This window comes from Solenopsis invicta, chromosome 3, assembly GCF_016802725.1.
Source record: "Solenopsis invicta isolate M01_SB chromosome 3, UNIL_Sinv_3.0, whole genome shotgun sequence".
In the NCBI taxonomy this organism is placed as follows: Eukaryota; Metazoa; Arthropoda; class Insecta; order Hymenoptera; family Formicidae; genus Solenopsis; species Solenopsis invicta.
Genome location: NC_052666.1, coordinates 23,190,758 through 23,215,990, shown reverse-complemented (window position 1 = coordinate 23,215,990; position 25,233 = coordinate 23,190,758). Strand labels below are relative to the sequence as shown.

General features: G+C 34.0%; 1 protein-coding gene across 7 annotated transcripts in view; it reads left to right on the top strand.

Moving 5' to 3' along the window:
- The window catches only part of LOC105194268 (peroxidasin), a 188,667-nt gene that overhangs the window by 82,095 nt on the left and 81,339 nt on the right, over positions 1-25,233 (top strand). For all 7 annotated transcript variants that reach the window (XM_039446833.1, XM_026137252.2, XM_039446832.1 and 4 more), the window contains one exon: positions 1,015-1,228. In XM_039446833.1, the coding sequence (XP_039302767.1) occupies positions 1,015-1,228 (214 nt within the window). The remainder of the gene's footprint in view (positions 1-1,014; positions 1,229-25,233) is intronic.

Sequence of the window (25,233 nt, the reverse complement as noted above, 5' to 3'; positions counted from 1 at the left end):
AAACATATATTCATAGATGCATATTTACAAGCATAAAATACAGTATTTATATGTATTTTAATAGATATTAATGCATGGTAATATGAAAAATTTAATTTTATACACAAGCATTTTTATTCTCGTTGACGTAATTGTTTAAAATTTATAACTTTTATAAGAGAAACATGTTTAAATACTGTAAAATTACGTGTAAAATATTTTTTAATTTTATTATATTTTATTTTAAAGTACTTTCTATTTTATTAAAATACATTTTATTAATACAACGTTTTTTTTATGCATGTAATATTTTTTTGACGGATACGTGCATGTGGCACGATCTTTACCCTTTATGAAACATTTATTGATTTCTTTCCTGCCTTGGCTTGACAAAAGGAATTACTGTCAAAAACGTCCTATGAGTTTATCTTCTTGACTAAGTTTATCGAAGCTGTCAGAAGTTTTTTGCGCGTGAAGCTTCTATTCGCAATTTAATGAATGAGGGAGCGATACAATCGGTTTTTAAAATGCGGACATATATTTGCGTCAGATAACAGCAGTTAACGGCATAACTTACTGTGATTTACCGGCAATACGGCCGTATTTTTATGGCACACTGTTCCATTAGCTTCGATGTGCATGATTTATGCAAAGTGTTCTTGGCACTATCCCTTCCTCCCTCCCTCCCTCTCCCTTTCTTTCGCGCGAGAAACAAGACTACTTTTATACGTCCACTCACGAAAGTCGACCGCGTATAAATATACCTTGTCTACACCCGCTTGTATATCGCGTGTAAAGTTCAGAAGCCGAGTAGCAACTTTCCGGAGAGTCTGCAGCTAATAATTTTCGGAGGTCACCAGCAGCTGACCGGGAAAAACGTGTCGATAGAAATGTGTTTCCTCCTTTATAACTCTAACTAATTGTTAACGGAAGAGCAGAGAAGGATCTATCCTTTTTGTTATTTTGCTCAGCCCTTTGAAAGCTTTGCGGATCGCAATTTCAGATGAATTTCACATACCCTCTTTCTCGTTACAGGTATCCTGGGTGCGTAGACGGGGAGAAGAGCTTCACTTACTCACCATCGGCTTGGACACATACGCGAGTGACTCCAGATTCTCCCTGGCCTTTGAGAAGCCTAATGACTGGCGATTGCTTCTGCGCTCCGCTACGGAACGCGATGCCGGCCTTTACGAGTGTCAAGTCAGCGCCCACCCACCATTAATCAGAACTGTCCATCTAGCGGTGTCAGGTAAGTGAGCGCGTCATTGCGTGTGTGTTCATCTGACCGTCCGGGACTTGGCAACCTCGAAGCAATCAAGAGCTGCTATTTCCTGCTGCTACTAACGATATGCACTTTGATCTGACGATCGCACTGCGGACCGTAAATCATCGTGTTTGCACAGGGTGTCTCCAAAATTGCCGTCCAAAATCTCCATTATCGGATATTAAACCACGGATATTAAAAGTCAATCTAAAAGACAGAATGTATATGGGATTTGTCGGCAATTAGACGGTTACTTAAAGTCGAGTGTTAAACAGTTTTAGTTAAAAAAAAATTTCAGATCACTTAGACAATGATTCGATAATAAGAGTACGTGGATTCTGAGACACCCTGTATCATCAATTTACGAAGCTTTCTGTTTTCGGTGTAATTGCTATGGCGCTCGCCTCGGGATTTATCGCGACATTCGTAGCTACTCATGTATTAGCGCGAGTGAGGATTAATTATGCTAATGGTAAAGATGAAAAGCCATGTGTGTGTATTATTCTCTTAATCTACTCTCGTGAAGTATTACCAAGGTAGAAAGTCGCTCTTTCCGTAGATACATAAGCCATGTGTCCCGTGGCGCATTTTCGCCGGACCATAAATCACGGTAGCCACGTCGTTAGGGTCGTCCTCTTCGTGGCATAATGGCGATCTCGATGCTGTAACGATGTTCTCGTGGCGCCCACGTCCCACGCCACTTAATTGGAGTCCCGTCCCTTACTCGTATCCTCTCTTTCCGTTCCTCTCTCGCCTTCTTTTTCTGTTCGCGCGCGTATCTGTATTTTTCTTTCATTATTGACATTATTGTAGCCACGCCTGTAGTACGCCACTGACGTACGAGCTGCACGATTCCACGTGGATACGTGTGTTGGAAAAAGTCAAGAACACGGAAGTACGTTAAACTGCACCGGCCAAACATTGTTTTACCTTTAAACGCGAAGACATTTAACTTCAATAACGGAGTACAACTTGTTGTAATGCATACTAAGCTCATTATCATCTATCATCTATGCATAACAGGCTTGCACCGGATAATTCGTGACTGACTTAGCCGACTATCAATGATTGATTGATAGCGGGCAATATCGCAGTTGTCAGTTATATTTGATTAATAACGGACGTAAGACTAATAGACACTTTGAAGATCAAATTCCGGCTTTTACCTACACCGTCCAATGATATCTCAATAGCTTGACAGTTTTAGCTCACCAGTAGTGTGTGCAGTAGTTGAGCAAATAGTTCGGCCGAGATTAATGAGATTGGCGCGCGTTGAAAAGAAAACTTGTTATTCAAATAAGAGCGATATATGTTTATGGTATATATTTATGCGCGTAGAATAACTGCAAATTAATTTACGGTGCCACGAACATGAGTGACGTGTGTCGCGCAGTATAGATTCACGATGACGAGCGCTTCTGTCAAAATTGTTCCTAGAGAAAATCTCCTTTCACAAACGTGTTATTTTTTTCCTTCAGCAGATAGTTGAGTATCGCGTCTTTCTTGCCGATACAAGAAAGCTGTTCCTTTTCCTATGTTTTGTTAAAAAGTTTTTGAAACTCAATTATAAATTATAAATCGGATTTATCTGTACGATGATGGATACAGAGTTGACTGACATTTAAGAAACAGATACGTCTAATTGAATATCGGATGTATTTCAAAGTTCGCATACTTTGTTATTTTGCATAAATATCAGTAAAATCTTGATTTGACAAAGTGCGCGCACTTGTTAGACTGCATTATGTTGGAAAGAAACCTGGTGATAAGAACGCCGGAAATACGTGGCGAAAGATGGAGCGAATGGAGGAAAAGAGAAAGAAAGGGCAGCGCGCGAGAGATGAAATCAATATAGGTATGCAGATATCGAAATATTTTTCAGTCACCGTAGCTGCAATAGAGGGTTATGAAATATCTGACCGAAATACCAGGTACCACGGTTGGAATAAATTCCGTGTTCTGTGAAATAAACGGAATATTTCGCGGACCCAACTGGTGGAACGAACGATTGCGGTATATTATTCTTCAACATATCGTTCGGCTTTCGTTTTAAGTTATAAAGTCCGCTCAAGCGTATCATTTTTCCATAACTTTCGAACATCGATACGGCTAGTGAGATCTTCCTTGTACATTAAGAATTTCTCGAGGAGCAGGATGTGTACGTAGAATACGCTGCTGGAGCAGCTTGACCGAGGTATACCCGGGCGATTCCTTTTGCCAATATGATTTTCTAATACGAAATCTCTTTATGCGCACACAGCATATTCCCCTTGTCTCTTTATTCCATGATTCACGCGTCGTAAAACTTTGTACTACTCGCTTCGGATTTTAAAAGGCAGCGATCACGGCTCTGCGAAATTTATTACTTCGTTCGCGGGCAAACGGTGAAAGATCCGCGAATAATGATTTCCTTTTAGAACGTGCCGATGCGTTCGTTAGCGTCGAGATTTTCCCTGCTCATTCCTCTTTTTTTCTTTTCTTCCCTTTTTATTTTCTTTTGCGCATTTCCACATCTGGCTTACTCGCTCCGCCGTTATCTCGTGCAAAGATTTCTATAATGACCCGTAAAAGTTGCGACGGGCAGCGGGCATCATTTATTATCGCGACTTTACTTTTCTTTCGCCCTTATCCTTTCATTAATCAAAAAGCCATCGTTGTCTCCCAATGAGCTATTTATGTTATCACGCGCAAGCCAGGACAACGTTGTTCATTGTTATTGGCTTTAAACGCCATTCAACATTCGCGGGCGAGCGGAGGCCCCCGCTTACGTGGAAATAAAGTTGCGTTACGGAACTTGAGAAATAATTCCTGGTCGCGACGGCACTGTCCGGGAGCTTTATTTCTGGCAAACGTTCAAATAGTTAGGAACTTAAATTCCGCGAGCGATGGCGGCTTTTCCGTGGGCGTAAACTGCTTGTGCCAGCGCCTAGTCTCTCGTTTCACCGGTTTCTGCCGGTCTACATTGAGCTTTTGGCGTTGTGAATTTTATGAGCCTCGAGCCACATTCTAATCGGATTTCCATAATGGCTGATCAATTGATGTCGGTCCAGTGCAAAAAGAGCGCGAAATTAATGCGAGAGAAGAAGAAGAAGAAGAAGAAGAGAGAGAGAGAGAGAGAGAGCAAGCGTTTCTTTGCTCCGAGTAGATAATGTACAAAATTGAAAGGTCGTTTGTAAAATAGAACGATCGGGAAGAGAAAGATTTCAAAATTTTCACGTATTTTTTTAATGCTGTTATAAAACCGATCGCTTGTCAGCGAGGAAGCTGCGCTGCATGTGCACCGTACCTACAAACGTGGATCTCATTCTATATTCACTTAATATCTGAGAAAGGATATGCCGATCCTGATGTGGCTTAGGAATGGCGAAATTTTCGCATAGATGCGGTATATATTGCACGCGTCGACTGCCGAGACTGCCGAAAAGAATATTCAGGCGATTAGATCGGGACGAAGTCGATCGGTGGATGTCGCCTTCCGTACGACGCGTTGTACGTGCGACGCGAGATTTTCGGGATTGGTCTTTCCACGACGACGACCACATTCGCAGACGAACGTGGTCGTTCCGTTATAAAGTCGAGAGCCGGGGAATATAGGGATTCTAACGGCAGCTTATGCAATCCCACGCTTTTCGCGACGGGGGAAGAAAGGAAACGTGTACTACGGCGAGCTACGGGCTCGCCACCAGCTTTTCCTTTGCCGTACACGTACGCCGACGCTCCCGTCTCAGTTGGCCGGAATAAATCAAGGCTTGCCAATACCGGGCGCTACTCCGGAGGTCTTATTACACAGTCGCGACCGGTCCGTAGGTACCTGTCACGCTTATTTACAAAGAAAAGTTTACTTTCCCAACAGTCGATTCTTCTCTCCTCGCTCGAACCTCCCGTACCTCATTATAGTGTATCCAAAAGCCGTAATTCTTACTAGAGTGAGGAACGGATTGCACTACATTTCCGTTAGCGCGAGTGCGACTTCGATACTTCATCAATTGCTTTTTAACCAATAATCGAATCCGAACTGTTGAAATGTTAAAACTCTCGTTACACCTCTTTCTTTCTTTCAAACGCGAGCGTTTCAAACTGCAGCAATTACGTTGGAAGGTATCAAAGAATTATTATCGATTTTCATGTTATACATCCTGTTCGCGTGTGAAGTTTTGAATGGCGAATATGATCGATCGCGTAGTAATCATGCGATCTCTTATCCGTTCTTATTCGCAGTGAAATAGCTTGGCTGCGTTCACAGCCAGGAATCCGTCATAGTAATATTGCTGACGACAAAAGAACGCTTGTGCAAATTCCGACATGTCGCTCTATCGCCCGTGCGAAATTACATCGACGAATTCCTGACGTGGAACTCTCGGCGTCGAGAGAAAGAAAGAAGAAGAAGAAGAAGAAGAAGAAGAAGAAAGAGAAGGAGGAAGAGGAGGAGAAGGAATGGTGAGCGCGGACATTATCCTGGTGAAACAATGAGTTCCTCCTTCGCATCAGGCGACTACGTTTTTCTTACTTCGTAATAACGTCGCGTTAGATTATGCTTCGTAATGCTGCATAAACGAGCCGCACCGCCGCGCCGTTACCGCGGTAAATTTTCATCCTCAGTCGACCGCGCGACAAGATCGAACTTTAAGTAACTGAAGCGCGCGCGGTTTTTCCGCAAAAGGGAAATTCAAGTCGATAAACGGCGTTCTAACGGCGTTGCAATTGCGTTTGTTATATAGCGGTAATTTTTGGACGCTTTATCTTTCCTAATGGCTGTTATCGTTCTCTGCCTCTTATCGTATTCGATGTTAGGGATTCTTATTGTAGTAGTCGTAGAGCGGTAGTAACTTGGAAAGTGCTTACATCAGCGGCATTATTAACGTGAGCGTCCATTAAAACGGCAGACGTTGTAGCTAAGCACGCGAGCTCGCGATTTTCCGTGGGAATTTTGTTCGACTGCACTGCAATTCTCGCGGGAGACAGTTATAGGCGCATCAGCGCTCCGAATAAGAAGGAATGCGAGAACATTGGAAAACGGAACATTGCTGACGAGTTCGAGGTGTTTTTATGTCGACGCAATTTTATCAGTAACTTCGACGGGCATTTGACGAGCATTTCACGCCAGATTTCTGCGCGTTAAAATTTTCCGTCTTCCCAGTTTCGCATAGAATTCTCGCAAGAGAGATATTAAATTGCAATAGCTGATTCGATTACTGTCACTTTAAGCATATAGGACAGATAATATATACACATACATACATATGTGTGTGTGTGTGTGTGTGTGTGTGTGTGTGTGTGTGTGTGTGTGTGTGTATGTAGTTATTTTGTAGTTATTAAATAGAGGAAAGTCGCCAGTACCGGCACAATCTCCTAAAGTGACATTCCCTTTCTTAGAAACTAAACACTGCACTTTATTAATTAACTAATAAAAATATGATCTGCTTAGATAATTAAAAAAATAAAAATCCATAATTTATACAATCATATCTTTTTTCTATATAAAATCAATTAAAACAAATTCTTCAAATGTGAAAATAATATTTTTACTATTTTTTCTGTACATTGCACAATTAAATTTTTAAATAATAGTAAAAATATTATTGATTATCTTAGATCTTTTTTCATGTTTATAGCGTCCTATATAATATAAAATTGTTTTATTTATATTTTTCTGTTTTTTATTTTTCTCAGAATGTGATTTTTAAACATAAAATCGCAGCATAAACTGGCATATATGTCAATATGACAGATATTATAAAATAGTAAAAACTATATAGGATAGAAATAAAGACACAGCATTAGAAAATATATTTAAGAGATCTAATTGTAAGCCAGTAACTTAGTTGAATTATATATTGTTGCGCTATGTGTTGTGTCTTGAACAGACTATGTTTGTTGTACAAATTCACAAGAAGCGTTTTATCAGAAAGAAAGAAAAGCTTCTAGGAATCCTTATATACATTAATTTCTAAATATTTTGTACAGATGATTCATATTAAAAGAAAAGAAAAATAAAATGAAAGTATTACTGCCTATTTGGATTTTTTAGACGCTTATTTTTGTTTATCTTACAAAAAACTTAATTATTACAAAATTTGGAACGATATAAAAATTGTTATATTATTTGATAAAAGACACTTTCCAGTTTGTATTTATGTTTCCAAAGTTTATTTTTAGTTTTTGTCTACAAAATAAAGAATAAAAAACAGAGTGATGCTGGTGATTTTTTTCTATATAATAAACATTTTTTAAATTTATTTTTTTAAGTAAACATTTTAATATACAAAAAATAAAAGTAACAAGCTCGAAAATTGATTGATTAAATCTAATGAAAGAAATAAAAATATAAGGGATTGAATTCATTAATGCCAATCAATGTCTTGAATATTACTCCTCCGATTATTACCGCATGTATCTAATATTGGGTTCCTATTCACTACCACGCATTTATTTATTTATGCTTATACTATAATCTGAATTTAATGACATTAAGACGTTTTAATACACAATACTCTTACACATTTTTAATAAAAAGAATAAAAATATAAATTATTGAATCTATTACCAATTAAAATGTTTTAAATATACTGATAGAAATAGGCTGCAAAATTCAATGTAATATAACAGAAGCAAATTTCAAACAAGTACATTAAAAACATTTAATGTTGTCAAAAGTGTACTAAATTTCAGATATATTATATACTTTTTAGTTATAGATACATTAAAAATCTATTGTAAATTTAATATTTAACTTAAAAATACATTGAATTTCATAACCTTTTTAACATTGTACTGCTTCTCCCGATTAATGCTGCACACATTTACATTGTTAAACATTGACAACAGGATTTAATGTAATATAACGGAAGCAAATTTCAAACTGCTATATTAAAAACATTTAATGTTTTCAAAAGTATACTAAATTTCACGCACATGCTTTTCAATTATACATTAAATTAATAGTGTTTGCCTCCCTATTTACTGTTCATATTTACTATTTAGTTTTGCCACGTATCTACCATACATATATGTCTAATCTTAGTTTAATGTTAAAACGTTTCTAATACATAACGCTCTTAGACTTTTTATTCTTCAATTGAGAAAAATACTTCAATTGAAAAGAAGCAGTAATAATTGGGGCACTGGCAGTAATTGGGACAGTTACTCTATACGAATGAGACGAAACGGACGTATCGGTGGGCAAAAAATAGAATTGTATCACGCTTCGCGCGCAGCTTCATTATCTTTCGAAGGGGAGAATGGCGATATATATTCTTAAATGCTCTCTTTTCTGCAAATTTGCTCATTCAACCATTTCGCATTGCGCGCATTATCCAATATCCGAACGCGCGGAATCGAGCTGGCAAATCATGGAAGATTGAGATTTGGGATGCACTGCTAGTCCTCGAGCCGCGTAATCTAGATGATAACGCTCAGATTAAGTCCGACGCCGAAATACCGGGAGTTAATCGCATTCACGGGACACGCAGCGTCCCAGAAGCGTATAATTATCACACCCAAGCGTTTAACATCGAACTGGCTGCCTCGCAGGGATTCCTATGGCTGTAGCGAGAATCCTAATTTCTCAGGGGCCAACGTTAAAAGACATTCTCTAATTCGCCGGCTTTGTGGATACCGAAATGAGTTTCGTCTCCAGTTATCTCTCTTCCATCTTCTACATCTCGTTGTCAAGCCTCAGAATATTTTTCATCACGATCAAATGAAAAATTTTGTTACTTATTATCGATCCAAGAAAGGAATTTGAAGAGAATAAATATTTTTCTACGATATACTTTTGTGACACGTTTAAATATGCATTTAGGAAATAAGATTGAAAGATCGAAAGGAACATAATGTCAAACTGCCATGTGCCAACTACAGACAAATCGATCGTTAGCTACGACGCGTGAAATACATTGATATAACCGCTATACTCGTGCATTTGGCGACAGCTTTGCGTGCGACCGCTATCATTTAATATCTCGTTAACGTTGTCGCATGTGGAGACGCTTGATCGCGCGCGCCAAATAACAACCATCCATTAACGCGGGTCTGATTATGAGCACGGGCACGGGTTGCGAGTGCTCACACTAGCAATGCGAATTATCAATCAGTCACTTCTATCGGCGCCTATTAATTAACAATAACAAGATTAACGAAAGCGGATTTTCTACTAATCAACAGGCGCGTTATCCTGATTTATTTACAGGCTATACCTCTCTCGTGTAAACTCATCTCTCCGTTATTATTACGTATAATTAATTTTCTTCATTGATTGCCGGTCACTAGTAGCGCTCTATAACCAACATTAATCGATGAAAGTAAAGTATTTACGTAATAAGCGCTATGTGATGATGTAGTTATCGCGCGCGTTCTATTCTGTTAAAATTATATTAACATTATATTAACGTAATTATATTTTATAATATAATTTCCTCGAACTTCTCTTGATGTGATGCATATACAGAATGTGACTGAATTCGCGAGTCTCGGGAAAATTAACTTTGAAAGTTGGAAAATTAATAATGTCGTTACACGGTTTTTAAGTTTCAACATTCTTAAAGATATTGTGTTAAATTTGCCTGGACAACTTATATTATCGCATAATAATACAAAAATTCTATTAAAACAATAAAGGAAAGACAAGGGTCTTGAGATACAATAATGTCTCGTATTATTCGCGTTGAATTCTAAGAGTAACTCTTAAAATTACTTCAGTACCGTCTATTTAGAGGATGATTACTAATCATTAGTGTTCACCGCGTTTTTATAAAAGCTGAATTTCAGTTTTGCAGGTAACAGCGAGCTTTATAGATGTATTCTCTCTACATAATTTTGAGAAATATGTTAGATATTAATTTTTTAACTCTTTTTAGTCTAGCTCGAAGGCATTGAATATGGCTTTCCAATAATATAATTAAATTTAATGTGTGCCGGAATGTGTGTATGAATTCTGTATACAGTTATATTACGTAGTGTAAGTCGTGAACCATTACGAGCATAAGACCGCTCTTACAACTTGCAATCTCATAGTGAACGTTGCACAATGCTTATTAGCGGCAACAAAATTATTTTAAAAGGTTATGTTTTAAGCTAAAAAAAATTATTTTTAAAAAATTATTCTTTTTTTTTTCAAATAAAATACATTTTATAAAATGTTTGTAAAATGTTGTTTTGCAGCAATTATTAGTGTGTAAAATCTACAAAAAATCACTCATTTATGATTTTTTTTATAATTAAAAATGTCTTACGACATCAGTTATTATTCCATCATATTCCTGCTATCTCTCAAACGTATCCATTTTTTGCTCTCTCTTCAGTAAATTATAAATTACGTTCGTTCTATATACTTGTTGAACTTTTACTTACGAATATTCGATTTACGATCGCAGTCTCGGAACGTAACCCTGTTGTAAAGAGTGATTGTTCTCATGTCCTAATAATTATCAAGACGAGTTTGTTAACATTAGCCGTTGAAGCTTATCCAAACCAAAAGTAGCATAAAGATATCATTAATCTTCTGATTTCCAAAATTATTTTTCTTTTCAAAGAAAACAAAGTTTAATATGAAAAAAGATTTGTTCCATATTCTAGGTTGATTCTACATTTTTAAATAAGAAATCATGTCCTTTTCGACTGTACCGTCAATTTGAAGACGGTCTCTGTACGTGTTACGATGTATCTTTCTATCTCATTCGGAGAAAATTGAGAATTCGTAATGCAATAAGTACAGAGGCTAGAGCAGTTCGGGCTTCATGGAAGCGGAAGTACTTCCTCGAATGCAAACAGCAACCGCAGAGTCTCTCCTCCACTGACTGAGATTTCACCACGCATATGATATATATATAACTATATATATATATATATATATATACATATATATATATATATATATATATATGTGGCAGCGCGTATTTGCCGTTAAACTGCAAAAGTTGCGTATGTAAATTGAGTCTTCTCTCGTGGCGATAGCTGTGTCATTCGGAACTAGCGCGATTTTGTCGTGGCGCCGCGCATCTGGCCCGTTGACTCTCCGGAATCTTCTATAAATAAATGCATGAGCGCGTACGCATATGTACAGAGAGCGGGTATGATGCATACACGTGTAAACGGGCAGGATATATCGTGCATTCCTAACTCATTCGTCCGCGGATTGATGCGAGCGTGCAGCGTAGTAGAAATGTGTTCGTATAGCCGGTTGAACCGAGCCGCGACGATTACCCATCTTTCTGTTCATATTCTATTTTTTTCCGCACTAAAGCGCGCATACATACAAAAACTACTTTTTTTTTTCTCGCATTGAACCACGTGTGCGTATGCATATTGTTTCGTAAAGGGCTAGAAATAGGTTTGCAAAGGGAGAGACTCGTGTATAGAGAACTATTTGCATTTTCACTTTGATTTTTAATTTAACCTCGCAACGTAACAAAGTGCCAAGCAATTGAAAATACGTGCATACAGACTTTTAATACAATTCATCAGCACATAATACGGGTTATACTAAAGTTATATCTTCGGATTATTTACTCGGAATATTTCATTTAAACATAGCAGAAACAATCAGTATGCATCTGTGCGAATGTACGGTACTCGCTTACAGTATGAAACTACGATCGATTCTCGTGGGAGATGCAACTACACCGAGTGCATTGTTAATACTCTCCAAGGTATAAACGAAAACAATATGCAGAGAAACTACGAAGAACAATAGTCCGGGAGAATAATCGACCGTGATCGCTGGCATACTTCGCGAAGTAGATATGCCAGCTATTTATTACGAGAAGGATTATGTTTCTCAATAATGAGAACGCGAATATAAGTTATCAAGAGAGTGCAAGATAAATTGCGAGGAAGATGAATAATTGATGAGATAGCAAAGATTTGATTCTGCTTTCAATTAATTTTATTGTCTGTGTTTATATAAGACTTTTTTCACGGACGCTATACGATAGAGAAGAATGTGATTTATTATTATGATCTTTTATTTACATTTTGTACAATAAACTTGTAAAAAAAAAATATATATTTTTTAATAATCAGCAGTTTGAATTCAAAACTTAATAATTATATTTATCAATATGTTGCTCAATTGATTCTAGGCACAAAGCTGCGAAATTTTTATTGTTTAGGACGTTTTTTTTTTTTTTTTACAAAAATGTAACAATACTGGATAATGGATCGATAAGAGAAACAAAGCTAATAATGTGGCTTCTCTATAAAAAGTATATTTAAAAAATTGGTTTTGTTTAAAAAACACAATGTTTATTATGAAATTAAATATTTATTTAAAAGAGAAAATATTGCAGAACATATACAAATGTACGTACGTATGTACATATAACTCTTTCCTCCTTTCCCAGTTTGCAGTACTGAAAATTTATAATGCATCCACATGCAATATAAATTATAGATTAGAGTAGTACAACTACGATCAATTTATCAAATAATTGGATCGGTATAAAAACTTCCGAAAAAAGGGAGTTGAGACATCAGTGCGTTTAAAGCACTAAAAAATGTTAAGTAATAAAAAAAAAAACATTTAGGTATACATGTATTTGTCTGATATGCTCTAATTTAGAAAAAATTTAGAAATTTAGAAGGAAGATGAAGGTGTGTGTAAAAAGTGTAGTCATTTTTTACGCATTTGTATTCTTTATGCATTAAATTAAATTTTTGTACTTTTTGCACGCTTGGACGTGTATCAATGTTAAATTACAAAAAAATTACACGCACATAATTGCGTAAAAAATAGCAACATAATTTTACGCACAAAAATGCATACTATGGATTTGCAATGTAGTGCCGTCCCTGAGACCGAGTCGCGCACGAGAAAAATGGTTACAAATGTGTAGGAAACAGCAGTAGGCACGAACATCGATACATTTCAATTTCAAGCCCGAAACCATAAATCTTGGACAGTGGTGATGTGAAACGATCGACGGGACATGCGACGAGAGTGCGTCGCGAGCGATTAGTACCGCGCGAGTAAATAACAAATAAATGATAGGTTACTCACCCCTTTTCCCGGTCGCGCTGCTCGAGCCTCTGCTGCTCTTTCTCTCGGAATCCTTCGCAGAGCTCCTTCTCTATAGCACTTGCAACGAATACGGGATCAATTGCGCAGGCCGTACGTAATTTCCGATTGAACGCGATTATTCGAGAACGCTTTGCCGCGCCGTGTCTTCGTGGCGTTCCGTTGGCGGGAAAGAGAACTTCGATAGCGGATGGCGTCAAATTCATTCCGATTTACAACGCGACACAACGCGAGTTAAGCTAGGATTAAGATGCCGACATCGAGACGACTTCCGTGCACAAACAAGACATTTAACGCGTGCTGTAACGCATGCATGTATAAAAAGCGAAGATTAGCTGCGTCGATTCGGCATCTTAACTCTAGCTTGACTCGCGTTGTGTCGCGCCGGTAAATCGGAGTCAAGTTACCGACGTGAAGTTGACGCTGACGTCATCCGTCTCTCTCTCTCCCGCCAACGAAACGCCACGGAGACGCAGCGCAGCGAAGCGCTCTCGAATCGTATTTAATCGGAAACTACTTACGGCCTGTATTCGTTGCGTTTCGCTAATAATCGTGCGCGTGTGAGATTCTGTGTAAGTACTATGAAGAAGCAGCTGCGAAGGATTCCGAGAGAAGCTTGGTCGGCGTCGGTCGGTGTCGGGCAGCGCGACCAGGGAGAGAGGTGAGAGGTGAGTAACCTATCATTTATTTGTTATTTACTCGCGATGCACTCGCGTCGTGTGTCTCGTTGACCCTTTTACACCGCTGTCCAAGATTTGTGGTTTTGAGCTTGCGATTGATATGCATCGATGTTCATGCCTACTAGAAAACTACGTTTTCTAACCTTTGTCTCGTAGCGCGCGACTCGGTCTCGGGAACGACCCTACATTGCAAATTTAAGTGTATGTTTTTGTGTGCAAAATTACGCAGTCACTTTTCACGCATTTATGTGCGTGTAGTTTTTTTGTATGCTTAGACGTGTAATTTAATATTGATACACATCTAAGTGTTTAACATGTTCAAAAATTATCACGCATAAATTTAATTTAATGCACAGAAAATGCAAATGTGAAAACTGTTAAGTGACCACGCATTTTATATATACTTGGATTTGCACAGTGTATGTGTAATTAAATGCTAAAATATATATATTTTAAAAGTAAAATGCTTTATAATAAATGCCCGCTATTACATATTGACATATTAGCGTCGCTGCGTAATGGAGGACTGCTAAATACACGATTTCATAAATAACTATTAAAAGTCATTTTTAGAAATATTATGAATAGTCACTGTATTTACCATAATAGGGCCATAATGCCACCTTCTTCTCTACTTTAATATAATAGAATATTTTATATATGAAAATTAATTGTAGAAAAAATTTTTGATACAAAAATATCATTATATATATATATATAGTATATACATTTATTATATATACGTAAATAGAAATTTGTATGTATTGTGTGCATGGATTTCTAATTATTGTATTATTAATATTGTCGGAATTATTTTAATACGATACGTTAAGGATTATATTTCAATATCGAATACTTTTTATACAGTTGATTAATTCTGAGCTTATTTATAAAATATTCTGTTTTATGCGACGCGATATTTATTGATTCTCATTTTATTTTATTTTAAATGATATCAAATATAATTGATGAAAGAGTTACGAAATAGTGAAATCAAATTGGTACATTATAAGATTAAATATAATAAATAAGATTAATGTAATAAGCATTATAAACATCAGTACAACTTTTATTGAATGAATTTAAAAAGATATAATGCGTGATTATGAAATACTTTTTATATATTTATCTATGCATATAAGACATATGTATTGAAAAATTTTGATTATTTATTTTTCTCTTGCATGAATTTATATGTAATATTGAACTCTGCAATAATTTAGCGGGACCAAATACGGATGTCGAATTTTGTTTTAAAAAATGTTTGGGAAGGGAAATGAAAGAAAAATGAAATTATACATCTAATGTATTGATATTTTTCCCTATCATATTTTACAAATATTAATTTATTTGTTTCATACAGATACACACAAAAAATGTATAAATGCATTGGTCCAATCGTCCACGAAACATAAAGATAAAAATTAAATATAAATATACTGAGTCTATGTTATGATTTTACTTTACTTTTCCTTATTTTTCATTATTAATTTGAACTTAAAAATTTAATTAATTGTAATATATTTAACATTCTGAAATTACTCAAATAATATAATATTTTTAATTAATTAATTTATATATTTATGACGTTCTTAATTGCTCGTAGTTTGAAAAACTTTACGTATATTTTTGTCAGATTATTCAAAAATGTAAGAGATGAAAACTTTCATATTACGTGGAGATAATTTATTCTCTGTGAAGAAATCCAGAGTTAAATATTAATCTATTTTAGACCATTCATCTCAAGGTAATGGATCTACGCGAGTAAACATCATTATTTGGAACATTTTTATACTCTTAAGAACTTAATATTTATATACTGAGAAAAAATGTTCTTATAATTTTAGTAAATATGTATATTTATTACATTTACTTAATTTAAATAACGTTTTAAATATACAGCATCTTTTCTTAACTATTGTAAGCTGTAGTCCGTTTAAAACTAAAAAATTATTTTTTGTTAAAAAATTTATTTTGATTAAATTTATTTTTTTTAATTAAAAAGTAATATTTTAGTAAATGTTTATAAAGATTTGTATTTAATTTCACATGTTTAAAATTGTGAAAATAAGAAATAATATTTCTAAAAGACAAATAGTTTTTAAAACAATTTATTATAATTGAGAAAACATATACTTACATAGAGTTAATGTATCTGACTAAACAGAAAGAATTTTTATTTGTAGTAACAAATATGCTATTCATATTATAGAACAGACAATATTTAATATATCTTTCAGTTGAAAAATTCACTTGCAAGAAACTCATGATCTAAAAATTCCGGATTCAAATTCTATTAGAATAAACATACCTTTATAAGACGATATGTATTGTACAGTATTAAATTCAATTTAAATTTCTAATTACAGATAAAATCATTATACAATAACGCTCTGTGATGCAACTTCTATAATTTTTAATAAATAATAATTCTAAAACCTTAAGTAAACATTTATATTGTAAAGAATACTTTTTACAAAATGTGTATTTATTTAATAGAAAAATGATTTTTTAAAATAAATTTAGCATTGCTGGAAAATTACAAATATATAAAAGATAAAATTTATATTTACATAAACGTTGATTATATTGCATGAAGTAATTTTTATAATTAATGAATGATTTACTTAATAGGAAAATTACATTTGTCAAATAAATGCAATTTTTATTTTAAGAAAATGCATTTGTTGTATACAAATACATTGTTTTAAAATTACGGAAAAAATTTTTTTTTTTATAATATTTTTTCACTATATGTAAAGAAGCGACATTTTAAATCTTACAGTTATTCTGATACAGTTTCATACATTCACTACTCTAGATTAAGATAAAAAAATAATTTGTCACTTACTGATCGAATACGCAGCAACGAAGTTGCAGCAGAGTACAAGCTATATTGAACTTTGTAAAATGTATACACATCCAAATTAGCAGAGCATCGAAAATAATTAATATTTCAAAATATAATCGTGTACATGAAATAATAATTGTAAACATTTAATTCCTCAGGCAACAAGCGAAATGATAATTAACGAATTACTCACCCCATGATTGCTCTGCTGATACTTCCCAGGCTTTCGCTTCCTCTCCGAGTCCCTCCGTTGCGTTCAAACAACACTCACTCGTAAAAAGACTAGTTATCATGCGGGTACTAATTACAGATTACATGTGACATTTTAAACGATAACTTCTGATTTTAATTCCACGCAACACATGCATTTTATCATTTCGAACCGAGAAAATAACGCGGGGAAAGTATGATTATTTTAAGTCGTAAATCGCGCAAAATATCTACCACGAGATAATTTGTTTATCATAGAATTTAATTATCCGTAATCGTTAATCGTCAAGAATGATTTTTTTAGAAGAGATACAATATGATAACAGCAACACGAACCTATCCTATCTGCTCGAGTTTCAACAGGCGAATGATAGTACGTCGACTTTTTGCGTAACGCGCTGTTTGCCATGTTAACAAATACCAAGGTCGCACGTGTCAAGCGGGTACGTGTTACCACACCTTAAAAAATATTCAGTACTTTGTCAAATGGATTCACGCTAAAGATATTCTAATCCGTGTGTACTAAACCAATTACTAATACAGGTATCCCTCTGTTACGACTACCTCCACTTACAAATTTTTGGCCGAATTTTAAATAATTTTAGGATTGGGCAGTAACTAATAGTTAAAAATGTAAAAGTTAAATAATAAATATACAAAGTTAATAACTTTTAACTTAATTAATTTTAAATATTTTCATTTTTAACTTTAACTAGTTATTTTTGAAACTTTAATTAATTTTTTTTCTAAATTAAAAATTTATCTATGTAAGTATAAGAAAAAAATTAAAAAAAGAAAAAATAATTTTCTTATAAGTTTTTCTATCATTTTGTAAACCTGATTTATAAATAAAATAATAAATTTGTTTGATAATTTATATTATAATTGTTTTGAATAATCAAATTTAATAAAATTACGAATTTCTAATTTAATATCAATAATGCTTTTCAAAATTAACTTAAATTAATTTATTCCTAAAGTAACTTTTAATTGAATTAATTTTTAGTCATGTAATTTTTAACGCAAACTAAATTAATTTTATAAGCCATTAACTTTAACTTAATTTATTTAAAAGAATATATTGACTTACTCAACTCTGATTAATTTCATAATACCAAATTGTAGTAAGAATCATATTTTTACGAAGAATATTATTTCTTAATTACTTAGAGTTGATTTGTATTTAACTTAAATATTTTATAATAGCAAATATATTAAAAATGTGATTTTTAAAAGAAATTGTGTTTTGTCGTTTTTTAAATAAAAATCTATAATTGTTTACAGGGTAATACAATAATTGTTTTATATTTATATAAATAACGTTTTTTATTTATATAAATAACGTTTTTATATATGAAATAGAAATTCTATAATATTTAGTTTACGATCAATTCGGTTTATGATCGAAGCTTTGAAACGTAAACCTCATCGTAAGTGGAGGGATATTTGTACAATTCTATAAGTAGTATTTACTGAACTTTGAGATCGTCAAGTATCTCGATCTCAAAACGCTGCATGGTCATTTTGATTGAATTGAGTAGAGAAGTCTTAAGATAGAGAGTCTTAAGACTGTTTATGACTAAAATCTTAAATATAAGTTAGGACCGATGAATATTTATATATGTTACTGAAACAATTTGATCTGACTATTTGTATAGATTCCGCTCTCTCAAATCAAAAAGCGATTGAAAATACATTTAAATATCACAGCGAGAAAAAATGAAAAAAACAACCTCTTATCACAGTGAAACAGTAACTGCTTTAATGAATGATTGTCGACCCGATATTCAGTTGATCAAGTGGAATAGTAATTGCTATTTGTAGATAGGAAACGATAACGTTCACTTGTCGCGACCATGTTACGCGAAATAATATTGCCGCGTTACAGGCGACATCGAGCTTGAAATTCGTGGAAAACAGATATCGTGCTGTTTTCCACGAACAATATGCCGTGACGTATGCAAACAAAAGATCTGTTGCGTATCAAGGCCAGGATGTTATCACTCGCACGCCGAGAAATTCACGTGCTGCAATAATATTATTTCTCTTAATGTGACGAGCGCAAGTGAATGTTATTGTTTCCCATTTGTAAAGTAACAATTACCGTTCAACTCGATCAAAATTAACTACGCATCAAGTGACTTATTTGTCAGGACAGGTATTTTGCATAATTTATTTGCTTATTTATTTATCAAAAAAGATTCGAGTCGGTACGAGATAATAGGAACTTTTCTCGTGTCACGATATTATTTCTCGCAAGATGATAGCGAGGGATATTGTCGTTTCTGTCTACGAGTTTATTTTCCTCTTGATTGAGTAAAATTATATATCGATTCCTTTAGGAATGTATTTGAGGAAGCTAAGTTTTATAATTTGCATTTTTCTCGATATTTTTATATTGAAATTTTAATTAAGGTACTTGAGCCGAATAAGGCTCAGCTCGAAATAAAACCCACTTTCCAATTTATCATTTAAAATCGCGCTTTACATCTAAAGTATTTTTAAATATTGTCTCATAGGAAATAGGTAAAGAGGAATTAGAATTGGGAATTAGAACTAGGAGCAACGTGTCCGTTTAGTATAATAAAAACTTGCATGACGAAATAATTGTACGATAAAAAATTTACTGCAAAGTTTATTGAGTATACATTATTTTGTATAAAATAATTAAATTTATAGGTCAAGAGCTAATAAAAATAACTTTGTTAAAAATAAAAGTAAAAATTCTCTTTAATTATAATATAGACATTAATTCGTAAACATTTTGAATTCGGGTAACTTGTGACTATGCCAAACTGTTAATTGCGTTTTTAGATTTAATTAATTTAGTTATTACATTTATTCGATTAACTTTTATTGTTTTAATACAATTGCCTTGTGTTTATATTGACAATATGTTTATCTTGTTGAAGAAGGATTAGTACATTTGAAACGTACCAAATATTTGCAAATCAATGTCTGTAATTAAAAAGAATTTTTATTTTTATTTTTAACAATGTTATCATTTTTAGCTCGAGACTTGACCTACAAATTTAATTATTTTATACACATTTTGAGCGTGTATTTCTTTGTCATTATTTTATAATTTATTGCAACATATATTATTTAACTTCCTAACTATAGGAAATAGTAAACATTTATATTGATTTTTGAGAATAAATATATTTTTTTTTAGAAACAACGTACTCATTAAATAAGGCTACCTTGTATGGATATTGTTATTTGTTTTTTATGTTATTACGAAGCTTGTCCTGGAGGATAACAATTTTCAATGCAGCTAACTTTTGAGATGCTAAAATTGTAAATAGCTAGAAATGATTAAAAGATTAATTCAATACAAAATTAAAGATAATTGTAATATTTAATTTAATAAGTAGAGTAATCCTAAGGCATTTCATTCTTATAATGAATAATCATTTTAAAACTAATTAAAAATATAATGTTTAATTTCTTTGTTATGTTCAATTAATTTTTAATTCGTGTCTTATTATATTCTTAAGTATAATATATAATAAGACCTAATGTGTCCAGAGTGAAAATTCTTTTTGTTTATTTACAAATATTTTATACTAATGAAAAATATATTTTATTTTGTGAGTGAATGATTTTATTTTTACTTTATTTCAATATCCCCTAAATAGAATTTAAAAAAAAGTAAAATAAATTAAGTGAGCCTTATTTGGTTTATTAACCTTATAATTAATTTAATTTCAATTAATTTATACATGTAATTTTAATTTAATTGTAATTTTTGGAGACTACATGTTATTAAAATAATATACGGTACTTGGGTATTCTGTATTTATAGAATATATTTGCATACTCAAAATTGTTAATTTAAAAAAATAGTTGGGTGAGACTGCAATACGTGTACATTTAAGTAATTAACCGTGCAATAATTAGTAGACTTTTCAAAGTTTGTTACATTATAACAAAATAAAATTCGAAGTTACAAGCAAAAAGGGCGTTAATATAGTTAGATTAAAAATTAATAAACTTTTAACGTTTAATATGAGTTTTAATTCCATTTAAGTTCTATTAGCCACACCTGGTTGGCTTTAACGGGATAGTAGAGAAGGCAACTTTCTTTATTACATGGCCCCGTGTCGAGAGTAACAGATAATTAATATTTCCACGGAAAATACGCGACCGCGTGATTAGATGCGAATAGTGTATGAGGAAATTTTGCAACGGCATACGAGATGTAATTGGATTCAGAATTGAATACCGAGTTTCTGATACATCATGCACACCATCGATATTAACTTATATATGCTTTTTGCGTTTACGCAGTAATTCACAGTGGTGTTCGTGGTCGTCGTATTAAAATAAAAATACGAGGTGACTGGCGCACATTCCCGTAATGATGTTTTTCTGACCATACCACACCGGCATACTTGGCGCACCGTACGGCGACGCGCATTAGATCTTTTCATGGTGCACCGACTTCGAGCAAAGCTTTTAGCTCGCCAGGCTGATTTACGAAATGGCAGAAGGCCCTTTCCAGCAACGTTTCACGTCGCTCGTCTCGCGGCTGGCCAGCGGCGTTGTTCCCGACCGATGCAACACAACCGGGGAGCTCTGGGGGCTCTCCCACTCTCTTCGCGACTACTACCTCGTTTTTCTCGGTTTCGCTCCGGTAAATAACGTCGGAATAGGTTTTGGGCGCGGTGAGAAAAATTAATGCCCGCCGCGGGCCTAGTGGTTCTTGAAGCTTTGCTGGATGGTTAGTAATGGCATTACCGTGCTGCTGCAGGCTGCGCCATATTATGTAACCGTCTCCGACACAAAATTCATTCAACGAAACCTAATGGTTAAAATTGCGAAGCGGATTTTATTAATACGCAACGCTGCACATATTATCAATATTAAAATCTGACGGTACATTATTTTCTTGGCCAATAATTTATTCTCGATGATTTTTTTTTTTTTGTTAAAATTTTGAAGCATATTTAATGTAATAATTTTGCGCGATACCGATTTAATTATGTTATTAACTGGTATGCGTTCAATCAAGCGATTTTACGAGCTTGATGCTATTATTTATATTCATTGTATGGACAGCTTAATGCGCTGGACATATATATTATATTTGTATTATTCATGTAAATTTATGCATCTGATGCATACAATCGCATACGAGCTCTTTCATATTTCTTGGTACTTCATTAATTTTAATGCGTATAATGAACACTTTGACACACGCCCGTGTTAAGGATTTCGTAAATAATCTGCATTTATAATTCTACTATAACACTTGTGAAAAATTGTCGGATAGTTTGATTAAATCCGAAAGAGAAAGAGATCTGTATCGCACGTGACGCGAAAACCGAGAGAGAAAAGTGATGCGCGTACGGTCAATTTTTAAGATTCATGTCTCGTTGGAGTTCCGATTTCCGAGCGTCTTTAGAGTGCCGACGAAGCGCGGATGCGTGTGGATCGGCGTGCTCTGGGAACACGAGCGGGTTGTGCTCGAGAACACACTCGGGAAGAAGAAAGTAGGAAGTAGGGGGAAAAAGAGCGAACCGAATGCCGGTGCAGACCGTGCGCGGTGTCATTCGCGAGGATAGTGCCTTCTATTACCGAACTTTTAAAGCGTCTTTGAGCAATATTGTCTTCGTGGCGCAAGATAGAATGCCACCATTTCGCCTTCTGTCTTTCTTCCAGCCTTGCCATTTCAGCTTTCGTCCTCGCACGCCGCATCCACCATCTTTCCCCATTCGCTCCTCGTTGCGGCACTCGCTAGACAAATGGATGAGACCGTTTCAGAACGTCGTAATCTTAACTCCGCTGTGACGGTGAGAGGCTTTCTAGATAAATTATAGATTTTGTAAAAAATTTGGAGTAAATTGTTTTTTTTTTCAATATCTTGTTCTTGAGGCAATTTGTCATTCATTGTGTTTTCAGTAATTTACACATAAAGACGTTTTGTACTTGGTATGATTTGAAAAGAGGTATCTATAAGAAAAAATAGGGTTATTACACTTGCCGTTGAAAAATCATCAATAAATAACTGTAAAAAAAATATTATTACATAATAACACTTCAAAATAATAAATTACACAAATTAATATATATTTTTAGATTTAACTACAAATTTGATTAAATATCATATTTTATTTGAAAATGTTATTATATTAAGTTATTTTTATTTGTTTATTGACTGGTACAGTGACTAACAATTATTCAAAAATGTAGAATAAATTTTTTTCGTGCGTTATTTTTGAGATAATTTAAAAATTGACATATTTGGACCATAAATATAGATTATTTTATACATAAAAGTTAATTAAATCACGATTATTGAAAAATAAACAGTAAAGGTGTGCGCATAAAGCATTTGTGAAGTCGAATCAAATCAAACACGAATAAAATTTGAATCAAATTTTTCCAGATTTATATTACATGTTAATTTTAACATAATAAAGTATTTTCAATAATATCATAAATCCTTTTTCATACACGGGAAAATTAAATGCAAGAATTTTAGTAAACAATTATAAAACATAATGTGTAAAATAAGCATTTATAATAAATATCACATAAGTATGAGGATATTATACTGATAAATGAACATTGAATTTATAGTATAAATTATAATATCATTATCGAAATGATAATACCTTAATGCACTTTATTAGGAAAATATAATGAAGCAATTTCAAAGTTTATATATTATAAATTTTATAAAATTGTAATACAAGCCTGTGAAATATTGAAATTTTACGAAAATGATTGTCTGTGTATACAATTTTTTGAATAGTGTATAAGATTTAGAAACAATAGAAAAGTTTTAGAAATCGACAAACAATCAGGTACGAGAATTGGTATGCATTGATTCAAGATTGGTTTTGCGGAAGATATAAATGTAACAATCAAAACAGACAATCGATTTGAAATAGAATCAGAGATGATTCGAAATTCTTGAACTGTTCGAATTCAAATTTGGAAACAAAATCGAATCGAGTCGAATCTAAAGTGAAAAAATTTATTCCACATTTACAACTTTTTTTTGTAGAATTTTCCTTTTTCGGCCTACGTTATGCAAAGTGTCCCATAACGGTGAAACATTTTTTAGCCGTTTTTAATCAAAATTTTATTATATAATTCAAGTAAAATAAATGATAACATTAAATTATAACAGCATGATTGCGTTTACTGTACCGTATTTACTGTTATATTTATTAAAAAGGATTTTGGTAAACAGCTCAAGCTACTCTCAGCATTTTGGAAAATGCTGCTCTACCTACATGTTAGATTACCTCATAGAAGTGACCTGACCCGAAACTTGACTCAAACAAGGGTTTATTCTGACAAAATTGCGCTGCATTTGTAAGGTGTTTGTTCCGCGCTTAGTTTTATCCGTTAACATATATATGCGCTTCTGAGTGATTCTTACGAAAAATGCGCGTGCCCGGTTGGAGAACAGAAAACCTTTTTCGGGGGGATTTATTCTCTCTTAGATAAAACAGTCTATATATATATATATATATATATAATTCCAACTTGATCTTTCTATATTTCTTCCTACGGCTTTGCTGGATTTTTACACGCTTTCGCTTGCTGCGACGATTCGTAAGTGTAACAGATTGAAAAAAAGTGAGCGACTTTTAATCGAAATATTTTTTCGAGACTGTCACAGTTGTTGCAACAATGTTTTATTTAATTACTGCTGACGAGCTTATCAGGGAATACAAATAATAAAATTAACGGCTTTGAGTTTGTTTAACACGATACTGATCGCCTTCTGGCAGGCGATAAACATATTGAATATATACTAAACGCGTTGTTCTCCGAATGCCGATGTTATCACAATCACGTGCGCCATAATGGAAATAAGGGTTAAATCGCTAAGGGTGAGAGCGTATTTTCGTTTCTTTCTTATTGGTTCAAGCGGAGGGTTGTCCTTTTGGTTATCGAGGATTTATCCCTCTGAATGTGTGAGCCATCGATTCCTCTTCCTTACTGTAGCAAGGTTAAATCGAGCATCCCTCGTGAGCGCTGTCAAGCCGTTGCTACCCTTCTCTACCAAGTACGACTTTTATTTTATCCCGAAGCATTTTTCTCCCGCGCCCACGTCCCATGCGACGGAGACGAAAAACAGATACGACGTTGTCTCGAGAGGTGATAGAGTTTATCAAGATGTCTCTTTGTCTACGCTCGAAAAGCTATCTTGTATCGCGCTTGGTTTATCCTTGATATGTTTCGTTTGTTGTCGAAAATTACGCGGATGCAA